The 15,054-nt window shown below is 42.1% G+C and overlaps 1 protein-coding gene across 2 annotated transcripts in view; it reads left to right on the top strand.

The window, feature by feature from the left end:
- Positions 1-12,398, top strand: part of gak (cyclin G associated kinase) — a 39,076-nt gene extending 26,678 nt beyond the window's left edge. For both annotated transcript variants that reach the window (XM_012865596.3, XM_012865595.3), the window contains 13 exons: positions 95-212; positions 994-1,073; positions 1,184-1,377; positions 2,187-2,348; positions 4,426-4,586; positions 4,694-4,955; positions 5,051-5,245; positions 6,619-6,756; positions 6,877-6,963; positions 7,078-7,350; positions 7,468-7,616; positions 9,854-10,030; positions 10,114-12,398. In XM_012865596.3, coding sequence (XP_012721050.2) covers positions 95-212; positions 994-1,073; positions 1,184-1,377; positions 2,187-2,348; positions 4,426-4,586; positions 4,694-4,955; positions 5,051-5,245; positions 6,619-6,756; positions 6,877-6,963; positions 7,078-7,350; positions 7,468-7,616; positions 9,854-10,030; positions 10,114-10,215 — 2,098 coding nt within the window. In that variant the 3' untranslated portion in view covers positions 10,216-12,398. The remainder of the gene's footprint in view (positions 1-94; positions 213-993; positions 1,074-1,183; positions 1,378-2,186; positions 2,349-4,425; positions 4,587-4,693; positions 4,956-5,050; positions 5,246-6,618; positions 6,757-6,876; positions 6,964-7,077; positions 7,351-7,467; positions 7,617-9,853; positions 10,031-10,113) is intronic.
- The last annotated feature ends 2,656 nt before the right edge of the window (positions 12,399-15,054 follow it).

Here is a 15,054-nt window from a genome sequence, read left to right as displayed (position 1 = left end):
ATGTTTGGCCTTGCAGGGTTTTGCTTCTGTTTAGCTGGAGTAAAACTACATATCTCTTAAATCCGGTTAATTCTCTGCCTCTCTTTCCTTTCAGGGATTTCAGGACAGAAGATGGCAGAGCAGTGATTCCCCTCAACGTCACAGTTCAAGGAGACGTACTTGTGGTGATCTATCATGCTAGGTCTACGCTGGGTGGCCGTCTGCAGGCAAAGGTACAGAGACAGACACAGAGTGTGGCCTCTCTTCAGATTTTTAATGGAACTGTGTTTCTTTCTTTTTTCGTTTAGTCAGGAAGTTGATGTTTAGAATTAGTAGATAGAGTTCTGCCCAAAGATTTGTTGCGGCATTTCAAAGGCTACGTTTACACTGCAGCCTGAAGTGACCAAATTCCGATTTTTTTTTTGCCCATATACGACCTGTATCTGATCTTTTCATGACAGTCTGAACGACACAGATGGAATTTTTTAAAATGTGACCCAGGCCGCTTGGATATGTGTTCCTGAATCCGATACGTATCTGATCTTTTCAAATGCGACCTGTGTCTGTACGGCCGGGTCGCATTTATCCGACCTGTACGTCACCGATACTCGACAAACGTCACTATTCTGCGTCCTGCTATGCAGAAGCGGGAAGAAAGACGACACCCATAGCGGACTACAATGAGGAGAGCAGTCAGTGGAGAGAAAGCTCCGGTTAGAAAATAAATTAATGGCCGCAAAATGCGTGCCAGCATTATAATCCATGTTTACTTCCGCAAATACTGAGGACGCTTGCTACGCGTGACGTCATCGCGTCCTCGAGTGCGCATGCGGGACACTTAGGTTGAACGCGTTCAGTTCACACAGGAGATCACATACAAGTCGCATATATTTGGTAATGTGAACGACCACGCAAAAAAATCCCATTTCACAAAAAAAATCGGAATTGAGCATCAAGGCCTGCAGTGTGAACGTAGCCAAAGACTCACGTTCTGATGTCATGAATCTTTTCCAGATGGCTTCAATGAAAATGTTTCAGATCCAGTTTCACACCGGCTTTATCCCACGAAACGCAACCACTGTCAAGTTTGCAAAGTATGTATACTTCCCGCCATAAATATTGCTCCGAACTGAAATATTCCTGCTCAAGTATTGATCAGTTTACAGGAGAGCTTCGACTCTAAAGTGTATTTTCTTTTTGTCAGGTATGATTTGGACGCCTGTGACATCCAGGAGAAGTACCCAGACTTGTTCCAGGTTAATTTGGACATCGAGGTGGAACCCAGAGACAGACCCTGCACCAAGAACCCTCCGTGGGAGGGCTTCCAAACCAAGGGCCTTAACCCCAAAATACTCTTCTCGTCTCGTGATGAGCAGCAAGAAATCCTGAGCAAATTTGGTATGTTCTTTTAATCAGATTCGATTCGCCTACTGTGACATCTGTAGTGCCTTGCAAAGGTAATATTACACCCTTGAACGTCTCTAGACCTTGTCACTTTAAAACCACTAACTTTAATGTGGTGGCCCAACCAGCTACTGTGGAGCGGAAGAAAAGTGACTGGGTGGTTTTTCAAAAGTTTTTATAAATTAGAATCTGAAAGTATGGTGTGCATTTATATTTAGAAGTGGCCAAGGTCCCCAACCTATGTGGGAGAATCTCTTGAAATGGCAACTATTACTTGCCCACACCCCAAATCTGGTGGCAAGAAGAAAGCTGTTGTTGAAAGAAAGCCCTGGGAAGTCCCTTTAAGTTTAAGCCACGAGCCATAATGGTAGGGAAGCGGCAGACAAAGACGATGTTAATCTGGTCTAATCAGACAATTAACCTTTTTAATCCAATTGCAAAATGCTGTGTGGTGGATGAAGCTAAAACAGGGTAGTACTGGGATATAATCTGTTGGATGCTCCAGAAGGCTTCTAACTTGGGGAGAGCTTCACCTTCTGTTAGACCCTAAACATACGCAGTCAGATGTGCTATAAAATGGTTTACATCAATACTTATTAATGGGTTAGAATGGCCCAAACTCCAGACCTAAATCCAACAGAAAATCTGTGGCAAGACATAAAGACCCTCTTCACAGATGCTCCTCATCCAGTCTGACTGAGCTTAACCTACTTTTCAAAGAGGAATTGATTCTGATTCTATACATGCAACCCCTTCATCAAGACCAGTTTCCGTTCTATAAACTAAATGTCTGACCTCCACAGGTAAACCCGAGCTGCCTCGTCAGCCTGGCTCCTCTGCATTTTATGAGTCGGAGTCGCCTCCACCAGCTCAGACACCGGATGGCGCCAACGCAACCGAATCAGAATCTCCTGTCAGCAGCGACGCCAACCCCAGCAACTTCTTCCAGACACTAGATTGGGAAGGTAAGTTAATATTTTGAATAGTTCCTTTTAATAAGAAGAGGTAAGAGCCTCTAACTTTGTTTTCCATCTTTGTCCAAGTCCTAAAAAACATTTAGAATCCTTTATTACCTAGTCCTTCCAGGATGTTGCGCTGTTTTTTTTTGCAGATTGTTGCGTCCTAAAATTGCTGATTTTGTGACTGCTTTTTAAAAAAAGTTGCACTCAAAGTTGGACATTCTTTCAAGCTTAGTTTTTTACGATAACATGGTCATTACAAAAGAAGTTCAGTGTTTCCCCTAGAAATCTTGTCGTGGGGGGAGGGGGGAGGGGTACATTACTATAGTGCTGCCTCTTTTTTGAGCGGTTGGAAATATTTTTCTTCCACTCAGCTTTACATTAAACACAACTTTATTCGAGCAGCCATCTTCTGTATCTTAACCTTTCTCTTGTTTATGCATCTTTTGGTTTCTTTCGATGTTTCTTTCTCCATCATGGATCTTTGTACATGGTTACCTTCCTGCCTTTCTTCGTTCCTACTCCTTGTAGGAATGAAAATCTCTTTAAAACAGTTTCATTTTAATGAAAATGAAAATCCCTTTAAATCTAGATCTGCCAGAGTTTATCAATATCCAGTTTTAATTTTATTACATTTGGGATCTGTTTCTGATCCATTCATGGGGTCTATCTAGCAACAAAACCCTAACCAGGAAGGTGGATTTTTTTTTTGTTACCAAATGACTTTTGTCGTACTAAGCGTTAATGTTTATAATAATCCAGTTTAAACAGGTGATCATCATCAACGTTCTCGGTATATTAAAGTAATCGGGGCATCACGTGAATTAAACGCATTTATCCCGTTATATCCCACGCTCCCGGCACAAGCGATACTAATTCTGTCAGGGATAACTATTTGGTCATTTGTTAGCCTTTTAATGCCCCGTGTTCCCCCATCAGAACAGCCTCCACCAACATCATGAACTGCATACACAGTGTAGGAAAATCCTACTGAACATTTCAAAATAATCCAAAGTGCTTAAATGGTTCATGTTGCGAGACTGTCTGGGAGGTAGGCTAGAATCCTCCTTTTCCTGGGATACAATGGGTATGTTTAGTACGCGTTTCCCTTCTACATCTGGGGTCTCATCAAATATAGCGGCAACAGGCTTCTCCGCAGGATGTGGTTTTAGTGCTTCCTGTCCTTTCTTTTAAATTGTGCCCACGTATTTGTCTTGACATTGGTATGGATAGTTCCACCATTACTAACATTTCCAACGAGGATCGTTTGCATGGCACGGCGTCGTCTTTGAGAGACAGGAATATCCTCTGCAGTGCAGGTAGAAACCCAGTCTTTACTAATCTAAACAGGAGACTGATTATATAATAATCTGTTTGAGTTGTCCACATCACTGTTGCCCTCATAAAAATGTGATCGTATCGTAGTGTGCTTTTTCTGTTAAAGCATCGTTTTAAACCCGTTTATACTTCAATTAATACCTTTATTTAAAAATTTTCTCACCTATAACAGCAAAGCCACTGGCACGGCACACAGTTTAAGAAAGTAACACATGTATTACATTTTCAATTAGTTTCTTTCAGCACTTGACACGCATGTGGATCCCACAGCCTCCGTCATGCGCTTTTTAGCTGTTCTCCTCGCACGTTTTGCGGTTAAGAAGCGTTTATAGAGCGTTGATATCCGTCTGTGTTCCCCCACAGGTGTTGGATGTGTTTCCGCCACTTTTAATGTAATACTGGAAGAAGCTGACCTGCGCATATTCTAGCTACGATATTTGATGGCAAATGTCACCATTTAGCATTAGAAATGCTGTCGTCTCGCGTGATCAGCCTCACAGATGCTAAAATGGAAGATGGGAAAGTTAAATAAGATGGTGGGGGGTAAGGGGACTGCTGTGATCGGTCAGAGTTGCGGTAAAAATTGCAGCTCCACACAAAATTTGCAAATGATTGATTTTGCTTTAAGATTTGTGATCGTAACTCACGACTTCCTGGACTGACTGATTACCGATTACTGATTCCCTGAATCCAGATTACTTTGGTGCTGAAAACATCCGTGCTGATTCCTTCCTCGTATCCGTAGATACTCACGGTCCTCTGGATGCTACCGACAGCATAGGGGGAGGATCCATGAACGATCTGGACGACCTGAGCGAACAGTCAGAGGGCGAGTCTTACTCTGCTCCTAGTGGGGAAGCTTCGTCACACGACCACAGTGAGCAACTGTTCGACGCTGATTTTCAGGTGGATTTCTTACTATGCCACACAACATTTGTGCCTGTTTGTTTAATATGCAATCTAACAGTGCCGTGAATGAGCCGACCTTTTTATTCCCCCCCTCTTCCCACCAGACGCCCCCTCCTGCAGCCCAGGAGTCTGCTCGCAGCGACACAGCTGACCTCCTGGGGTTGAATGCGGACCCTGAACCGGCAGCCATGTCTTCAGTCTCCTCTGGTGCGTCTAATCAAGCGGGCCAGGGAGGGATGAAAGCTGCCTCCAGCAACAGCGATCTCCTCAACGACCTGTTTGCACCCCCTGCTGGTCAGACGGTAGCAGTGCAGGAAGATCTTTTTTTCAGCGAGCCGACCAGAGGGGCCACGCCTGACGCAAAACGTGAGGAGTGGGACTTTCTAAAAGCTGAATGCACCATCCTAAAAGCCTTTCTTTACCTGTAGTGTATTTTTGTTCTGATTATTGATGTGCTGCAGCCTTGGGTGATCTGTTCGATCCGTTCGGGATGGGGTCCGGCTCCGGTGTTGGATCCAGCGTCAGCTCCTCTCGCCAGGCCTCCGGGCCTGACCTGTTTGGAGACTTGCTGGGCTCTGATAGTTCAGCGACCAGTGGGTTCAGCTCGGCTCACAGCACCACCACGCCTGCATCCAACACCAGCCTCTTCAACCTCAGTAAGTCCACCATCGACGGTCTTCCAAACAAATTTGTTACCGCTCAACTTTTTTCACGTTTTGTTGCGTTACAGCCTGAAACACCAGTGTATTTTTCTTAGCTTGTCACCAGTATGTCAAGCCAAAAGTGGTCTATAATTGTGAAGAAGAAGGAAATGAAACATCCTTTTGGTAGTGTTTCTACAAGGAAAAAAATGAAAAGTGTGGCATGCAATCCTTCCAGATCAACAACTGCAAATGGGTGTCTTATGGCATTTGTTCATCGTATCTGCTTCAGCACACTCACCGCATTTCTTGAGCGTACTACTAGGCAAGGCAAATTTATTTGTATAGCACAATTCAGTACAGAGACAATGCAAAGTGCTTTACATGATTAAAATACAGGAAAATAAAACAGAATAAAAGAAAGTAGGAATAAAATGTAGAAACAAAATAGAACATTAAAAACAGTTGGACTGCTAGCAGTTGTCATGTCAACAGATCCTCCTACCTGAGCTGTGGATCTCTGCAACTCCTCCAGAGTTACCACAGGCCTGGTCCTGATTAATAACCTTGGCTGCAAGATGAATTCTCGTGGTATTTGTGAATTCACAAAAACACGAGAATCCATCTTGTACCGATCAGACTTCAACCATTAGTGGCCAATCACGTTGCAGTATTGTGGTTTAAGGCGGGACATACCGCTGTGACGAAAGCCCACAGATGAACTAGCGTTAACATGGCAGCGCAGGTGGACGCACGCGCAGCTGCTGCGGTCACATCTGTTTTGTCACAATTCAGGAACTGAAAGAAGTGCCTTGGCCAGCGTAACCTGTGGTTTCTCATAACGTCTGCTGCTTACGTTTTAATTTGATACCGTTATTGGCTAAATCCAACCTTTGGTAGACGGGCGCTAGGTGTCGCGTCGTCCAATCAGCTCACAAAGTTCTGCTGAATGAATGTTCCTCTTTTCCCCAAACGGATTTGATAGAAGCAGTCCCAGACTGATAATGTGCAGAACGTAGAGTGCTGCACGTACACATTATCGATCCAGGTTAGGTGATTAATGCTCGCTTTGCCCATTCTGTCAGGTTCTAGAAGGGAGTTGAATACAAACACACTCCATGGCTTTCAGAATTTTATTTCTAAAAAGCTGAAGCCAGTTATTATTTTCTTTTGACTTCACAATGAGGTGCATCTTTGTATCGTCCACGACATAGAAATCTCAATAAATAAATAAATCGATGTTTATGGTTGGAACCCATTAAAATGTGACAGGTTTGGCACATAATGACTCTTGTGTGCAAAGCGCTGTTGTAACCCAACACAAAATGAAAGAATTTCCCAACGACGTCTCTGTAAGTCGCTAAACTAGGGACATTTGGTCTTAACAGATAAGATAGCGAAAGACGGCCCTAAGATGACGTCCTCAGCCAGCCAGCCGGACCTGCTCGGCGGGTGGGACAGCTGGGCTCCTCGTACCGCGGCTGGCATCAGTACCAACACCAACAAACCCAGCGGTCCCAACACGGGTGGGTTAAGGAATATTGTTCAGTAAATTGTGTAGGGCGTACTTTGTTTTATTGGTAACATTTCAGCCTTGTATTGCCAGCTGTACGTCTGAAACCTAAATATTGTCTCTGGTATCGCAGCCACAGGTGTGTCGTCCATGTCGAAGGCCAAATCTCAGACCTTTGATCCTTTTGCAGACCTTGGAGCCCTGGGCTCCAATTTACCTGGTGAGTTTTTGCCTGTTACAGCGTTACATATTGATTAATGACCAGTGGCCGTAACATCTAAAAATGTCCACTTGAAGCTCTTAAAGTGTAATTTTATTTTATTTTTTCTTGCAGGCTCTACAAGCAGTAACTTTTCAGGGACTTCATTTAGCACAAAGACTCCTTCCTCCGCCCCTTCCTCTGCGAAGCCTCAAGCCCAGGCCTGGCCGTCTGGAAGAACCGCCCCAGCTCAGACCAAACCTTGGATGTCTGGACCCGGATCAACGCCTAAAGGACCTGCAGCATCTCAGCCTGCAGCCGCACAGTCCTCTAAACCCAACTACAATCTCAATTTCACTAGCGTCATCGGTGGGAGGGAGGAGAGAGGAGTCCGCGGGCCGGGATTTGGTAAGAGAATCTCGACACAAGGGGCAAGGATTTCAGGGTTTGGTTACGGTATGCTTCTCCTCGGTGAGGTTTTACTTCAGATCTGGACCCGTAACCATTGTCGTCGTTTTACCGTAGGCCCCAAACCAAAGGTGAAGGAGGACGATTTTGAGGAGCTCCTGTCCACTCAGGGTTTTGCATCCAAGCCTGATAGAAGGGGACCAAGGACCATCGCTGAAATGAGGAAACAAGAGATTTCAAAAGACATGGATCCTCTTAAGCTACAGGTAACAGGCAGAACATAGTACCCACGTACACATGACGCACCGAAAACACACACACAGTATATTCTTGGCACATTTGGGCTAAATCTATCAACTGTACTTATCTAAAGAATTATGTTTTTGACCATTTTTCTTTGCAAGGTAGCTGAAGCTCTTTGGGATTAGATGGACAATGTCTGAACAGAGAGTTTTGAATCTTTCCACAGATCCTCAGTTCGTTTTCACTGTGGACTTTGCCGTAGCCAATCAGCACATGACTATGCTTCGATGTAAACCGTCCCATTGCAGCTCTGGCTGTATGTTCAGGGTCGTTGTCCTGCTGGAAGGTGAACCTCCGCTCCAGTCTGAGATTTTTTGCAGCCTCTAACAGTTACGATTTTCCTGCCTTGCTCTGCATTTAGCTCACCCCCGTCTTTACATCATCACTGACGAGACTTTCTGCCCCTGCTGCAGAACAGCACAGCATGATGCTTCCCCCTCCGTGTGCTAAAGTGGAGATGGTGTGTTCAGACTGTTGATCGGTGTTTCTTTTCACCTACATATGTCGTTTTGAATGTAGACTAAAAACCTCAATGACTGATCGGAGCATCTTCTTCAACACGTTTGCTTCGTTGCGTCGTGGCTTGTGGTAAACATTAAATGCCGCTTCTGACGGCGTTCGTCTTGCCGCTCCTCCATAGAGACCAGGTTTGTGGAGTGCTCATATTCCTGTCAACAGATTCTCCTGCCTGAGCCGTCGATATCCGCAGCTTCTCCAGAGCAACCGGGGGCCTCTTGGCTGCTTCTCAGATCACAGCTCTTCTTTTCCCACCCTCTCCTTGTGGAAGGCCGTGTGTTGTTTGGTTTGCAGTTGTTTTCTTCACTTTGCTCACTGATTTTCTCTAAAAAAAAAAAAAACTCTGAGGCCCTTGCGGAGCAGTAGGATTTATACTGAGATAAAATTACTTGTACAGGTGCACTATTTATGGTTTCACTCTATAGACGCGGTTCCACCAACATAGACATGACATAAACATAGACAAACTTTATTGTCATTTTGTATGCACAGAGTGCGTACAGAACGAAATTTCGTTTGCAAACAGCTCAAGAATTTCAGTGAATTGCAGTTGATTTCGGAATAAAGTAACTTTGCAGGATAATAAAGTAACAAACCAGGATAATAAAGTAACTTACCAGGATAATAAAGTAACTTACCAGGATAATAAAGTAACTTACCAGGAAAATAAAGTAACTTACCAGGATAATAAAGTAACTTACCAGGATAATAGAGTAACTTTGCAGGATAATAAAGTAACTTACCAGGAAAATAAAGTAACTTACCAGGATAATATGGTAACTTTGCAGGATAATAGAGTAACTTTGCAGGATAATAGAGTAACTTAGCAGGATAATATGGTAACTTACCAGGATAATAAAGTAACTTACCAGGATAATATGGTAACTTTGCAGGATAATATGGTAACTTTGCAGGATAATATGGTAACTTTGCAGGATAATAGAGTAACTTTGCAGGAAATAAGTAACTACAGGAATAAGTAACTTACCAGGAAAATAAAGTAACTTTGCAGGATAATAAAGTAACTTTGCAGGATAATAGAGTAACTTTGCAGGATAATAGAGTAACTTTGCAGGATAATAGAGTAACTTTGCAGGATAATAGAGTAACTTTGCAGGATAATAGAGTAACTTACTGGATAATAGAGTAACTTACTGGATAATAGAGTAACTTACTGGATAATAGAGTAACTTACTGGATAATAGAGTAACTTACTGGATAATAGAGTAACTTACTGGAAAACAGAGTAACTTTGCAGAATAATAGAGTAACTTTGCAGAATAATAGAGTAACTTTGCAGGATAATAGAGTAACTTACCAGGAAAATAAAGTAACTTACCAGGAAAATAAAGTAACTTTGCAGGATAACACTAAAGCCAACTCGGTTTAGTAGCTCGGCCACCCCATACTCGGTCTATCTTCGCCCGTTTGGTGATTGGACTGGCCTACAAATGCCTGGAAGAGGGAAACGCCTCCTGCTCGGTTTGACCCTGCTGTTGAGCAGAACCGGAGGAACCCGGGCTGCCCCTGGGGGAGAAACGCAGGTTGAGCCGTACGGTGCCACCGGGCTTTTAGTAACATCAAAACGTGTCCAATTTCAAGGACGTAGGATGACTTTTGGAAGACACCGACGCGGCTTTATAGGAAATAGGAAGATTGAACTTTTTCTGCATTTTCCTCTCAGATTTTGGAGTGGATCGAGGGGAAGGAGCGAAACATCAGAGCACTGCTTTCGACTCTGCACACAGTATTGTGGGAGGGGGAAACCCGCTGGAAGCCTGTGGGCATGGCTGACCTTGTGACACCTGACCAGGTCAAGAAATACTACAGGAAGGCCGTGTTAGTCGTCCATCCAGATAAGGTACGGCTTCACTATCCGGGGTGTGTTTATAATGTAGCGCTCAGATCTTGGGTTACTAATGAGTGCTGCCTTTGTCCACGCAGGCTACGGGTCAGCCTTACGAACAGTACGCCAAGATGATCTTCATGGAACTGAACGACGCCTGGTCAGAGTTTGAAAACCAGGGATCCAAAGCCCTCTTCTAAAAAAAAACCCGGCCTGGACCGCTACCAAACCAGACCAGACCGCACTGGGCTGGATTTGGCCCAACCAAACCGAGGGGGTTTGACTGGGCCAGATTGGACAGGGCCGAGCCCACATTGGGCCACACAGGGTGCCGCGCCTCTGAGAGGTGTCCTCTCTACAATTCCCTTTCTTCCTGCTTTACTTTCTTGTGTTTCTACGATTACAGGAAAAGACCTTCTTGCCTCACGTTTCGCTTTAATTAAAAGGAAAAGATCCGATTCTTGTTCTTACAGAGGGTTTAATAAATATTGAAAGGGTTTTTAAACTTACTGCCTACCTGTGTGACTGCCTGAGTGGTGCTGCGAACCTAAGGAGGGAGGAATACCTAGCAGCTGGGTTAAAATCGAAAAAAGATTTGATTTGTGGGATTAACACTGGAAAAAAAAAAAAAAGATGATGACCCGTTTTGATTTATTGGTGATCTAAATTTTCATTTGTGCTTTGCATGTTTGCAGGCAGTCTTGCGGTCGCAAATAAACGTGATCTAGGCTGTAAACCGTTCCAGCATGGCAGCCAACTGTGAGAAACATCGTTTGTGGTGTTTAAGACTCGCTGCCTCGGGTGAAGCAAACTTTGCCAAACGCAGAAATCGATCGAGAGAGAAAAAAAAAAAAAAAAGTCTTTACGAAAACCTTAAACGAATACATTCTGCTCCGTTTTGGGTCCCGTCTTGAGTTTTCCTGAGCCAGAAAGCCAAGACCGTTTACCTGCTGAACACTACGTGTGCTGCTTTATACCTGATACTGCTGCAGCCGATTGAAGTTTGAAAAAAAAAAAATAAAAATGCGCAGCCCTCAGACCTTGTTGGGGAGCTCCTGCGTAAATCCAGTCAGGCAGTCCGTTTTCATTTGAAGTGCTCTTTGACTTCCACCTTTTCAGTGTACACTGTGTAGCAAACTGCATGCTCGCCTACACCAAAACCTCTAAAGAACAACAACAGCTGGAGGAGTTTGACTCCAAACCAGGGACGTTTGTCCGGGCAGTTCTCTTTTATTGAAGTGCTCTTTTTTTTCTTGTAGCAAGAACAGGAAAGATGCCGCAAGCGTGAGAGAAACCTGGTGGCAGACCTCTCAGTCCTTCATCATCATCGTCATTATTCATGTCATTATGAGCAAAGAGCTTTTTGTCCTTTTTAAGCTCAACCCACCTTTAGCACACAGTTTACAGAAAAGTGAAGGATTGACAGGAAAATGTAATGGTCTGTTCTGGTTTCATCTTGGTTTCATGAGGTGGGGGAGTTTGTTTTCTCACTCTTTGTATTAAACTGTTTATGGGTTAAAATATCACTTCTATGTAAATATAAGAATATTATCATCCATCAAGTGGCTTTGTAAAGATTCCAGCGTAAGGGTTTATTTTGTTATAAAGCCTCTGGCTGGACGGCGTGAATGTTTTAGTGTGCGTGCTGACAAATAATGCAGCTTTATCGGGCTCCACGCTCTATCGCTGATTTATAGATTTTCTTTTTTTTTTTTTTTGTATCAAATCTTTCCAACACTTCTTCCATTCACATTTTACCTCATGAAATAAAAATCAGATCTCTTTTTCTTCTTATTTATTATTGCGTTCTATGAAAGCGTTTTTGGGGAAGATGACGTATTCATACAGATTAATAGGACAAGTGTAAAAACCCCGCGTCTATAAGCGGAAGGCTTGGATCACAAATGGGACAGTTGTTCGTTAATCACAGAGAGCTGGCGCTGTTTTCATTCCAAAGCATCACGTGTTTAATACGAATGTGCTTTTATAAATGTACATCCTGTCTGTTGTTTCTCTGGATCTATAACTCTATCCTTTTGGGTATTCTTTCCATTTCTGTCACAAATTAAATCCCCCCCCCCCCCCCCTTTAAATTGAGAGTTGAAAGTGTTGCTTCTGTTTTTGTTTCTGATGTTTTGTAAAGGATGAAAGAAAATCCCCACAGAAGGGACCAGTAAACCTAAATAAAATAAAAAAAACTGATGCTAGAAACTCAGTTTTTTTTTTTTTTTTTTTTTTGTTCGACAGTCTGACAATATAAAGCTGAAGAATGGCAAAAAAAAAAAACACTCATCGACAGTGTTCACTGTACCAATTACATCATGCTAATATGAATGTAAATTTAAATGTAAAAAGTAATTAAAATAAATCTTTTGATCTGGGACATTTATGATTTCTGTGTCTTTATTTCGGTTAAAAAGAGGCTTTACAATTCACATCCCAACCGCCTCAATGATTTATTTAAGTTGAAATTCAGTTACATGTTGGGTCATCGATCTGCATGACTGAGAATGCGCCTCGCAGGATGGGTCTCCATGTTCTTAAAAACAGCAGCGCTCCAACTGCTGGTTGCTCGAGTGTGAGCCGCTAGAACTGACAAAGACTCCTGGATAGGTGTTGAAACGTTTTCATAAAAAAAAAAAAATGAGCGAAGGTCCGGTTCCCTCCGATTTAAGCCTGTTTTCTAGTTGCACGTTATGGTTTTTTGCTGGTAATAAGTCATTTTTCCTCCTCAGTTGCAGAGATAACAATAGTGTCATAATATAAAATAGTATAAAAGTGTTGGTTTGCACATTAAAAAAATGCTACTTAAAAGGTGTTTCTTGATGTTTCTTTTTCTCTTCAGAAGTTAAAATAATTTCTATTTGATAGATTTTTATACTTCCATCAGTTACTGATTGGATACACTTGACATGTTGGCCAATGTGGATTTCATATTGAACATTACTGCTAAAGCGCCAGGGACCAACGGAGTCCTCTGCTTAGATTTATGTGCTATATATATATATATATATATATATATATATATATATATATATATATATATATATATATATATATATATATATATATATATATGAGATTTTTTTTTTTTTTGGAATCAATAGCAGTGTAACAGTGTGTAAAGTTGCATTGCATTTTCAAAACTGAGGTTCAGAGAGCGTTCAAATGGACATTATTCTTACTGCGAATAACCAATCCATAAAACCTCCACTTTAAAACAAAACAATTGCTTTAAATAATTGTAAAGTGAGCTTTTCAACACACACTGGCCACTTTTTTTAGGTATGTGTATCCAGTTGCAGAAAACGAGAATGACTTTCCATCATTTCAGTTCAGCTGTCTGAGTGCAACAACCGTTCATGCAGAGCATCAGAATGGGAAAGAAAATGGATTAACGTGATTTTAAACATATTTCAGAAACTATTGATCAACTGGGATCCTTATGCACAACCCCAGATTTATAGAAAATGGTCTGTAAAAGAAAATATGAAGTGAAATGTCATTGTAAACAAAAATGCCTTGTTGATCTCAGAGATCAAAGAATGGTCAGTGGTTTGATTGATAGAAGGGCCACAGTGTTGCAAATAACCACTGGTCACAGCTAAGGTATTCAGAATGTCATCTCTGAAGTATTGCCAAAATTAGAAATATTCTCTCCAGGAGTTTCACTGAAAAACTAGTCCATGCATTTGTTACTTCTAGGATGGATTATTAGTAATTCTTTAGTATCAGGAAGTCCACAAAATGTTGAGCTGAATCAAAACGCTGCAGCAAGCGTTCTGGTGAAAATTAAAGAGAGCTTTCATGACACAATTTGGACCTTTTTAATGCTAGTTGAGCATCATTGTATTGCCAAAGCCTACCCGAGTATTGTTGCTGACCATCTCCATCTCCGTTTGACTACGTTGTGCCCATCTTCTGATGTGTAATTCCACGTAATGCACCATGTCTCAACCTTTCTCCAACTGGTTTCTTCAGCATGTACTCCACTGCCCTCCACAGTCCCCAGATCTCAATCCAATAGAACACCTTTGCATTGTGGTGGAATGGGAGAGGAATGTGCAGCCTACAAATCTGTATCAACTGCATGAAAGCTATCTTGCCAACATGGTACACAATTTCTTACGACTACTTCAGTCATGAAGATTTAGAGCAGTTCTGAAGGCAAGGGTCCGATCTGGTACTAGCAACGTCTACCTAGTAAAATGGTTGGCGAGTATATGTTTCCAAACAATTTACATGGAATACAGTATTAATATTTATTATATGACCTACAGTGGAGCAGTTGTTAGCATTGTTGCTCTGCAGCAAAGCCGTCTGGGGATCAAATCCTGGCCAGGAGTTTTTCTACGTAGAGTTTGCACAACCTCTGTGGATTTATGGGATCTCTCCCACACTCCAAAAACAGGATGGTTGGGTTAATTGGCCTCACTTAACTGGCCAGGAAGGGATGTATGAGATTATCATTATTTGTCCTGTATGTCATTTTGCTACGATGGACTGGAGACCTGTCCAGGGTATACCCCGCAGAAACTAGACCCCTGCATAAATAATTAAGATGGATGACCTGTGTTAAGCTTAAACATTAACCCCTGCATTTATTTCAAAAGGGACTAAAATGAAATTTTTTTAATCAGTTCTTGTTACCGAGAAAAAAAGAAAAGAAAAAAAGATAGAAAAACAAGCATAACGGCATTTTTGTACAGGAGTAGAATCAATACACTAATTTTTTTTTATGCCGAGATGCTAAAATGCTGATACCTTTTTGGTTTGGTTAGATTAAGCTAGCAAGTCAAAAACATCACTGAGTTATAACTTTATTTCACAGGTCAAGACAGCCCATCAATGACTCATAACACGCACCAATTGCAACACAACCATGTATGCATCATTCTGTGTATACAAAATTAATTATGAAAAAAGAAAATGGGGACAAAAACTGAAAAAAAAAATTGCTTTCTCAAGGCTTCAGTTGAATGTCAAAGTAGCATTAGCGTCACGCTAACATTAGTATCGGCACTATGTCAAGACAGTGA

The sequence above is a fragment of the Fundulus heteroclitus genome, chromosome 12 (assembly GCF_011125445.2).
Source record: "Fundulus heteroclitus isolate FHET01 chromosome 12, MU-UCD_Fhet_4.1, whole genome shotgun sequence".
Lineage (NCBI taxonomy): Eukaryota > Metazoa > Chordata > Actinopteri > Cyprinodontiformes > Fundulidae > Fundulus > Fundulus heteroclitus.
The sequence above is the reverse complement of the archived record's forward strand: the minus strand, read 5'-3'. Positions and strand labels throughout refer to the sequence as shown.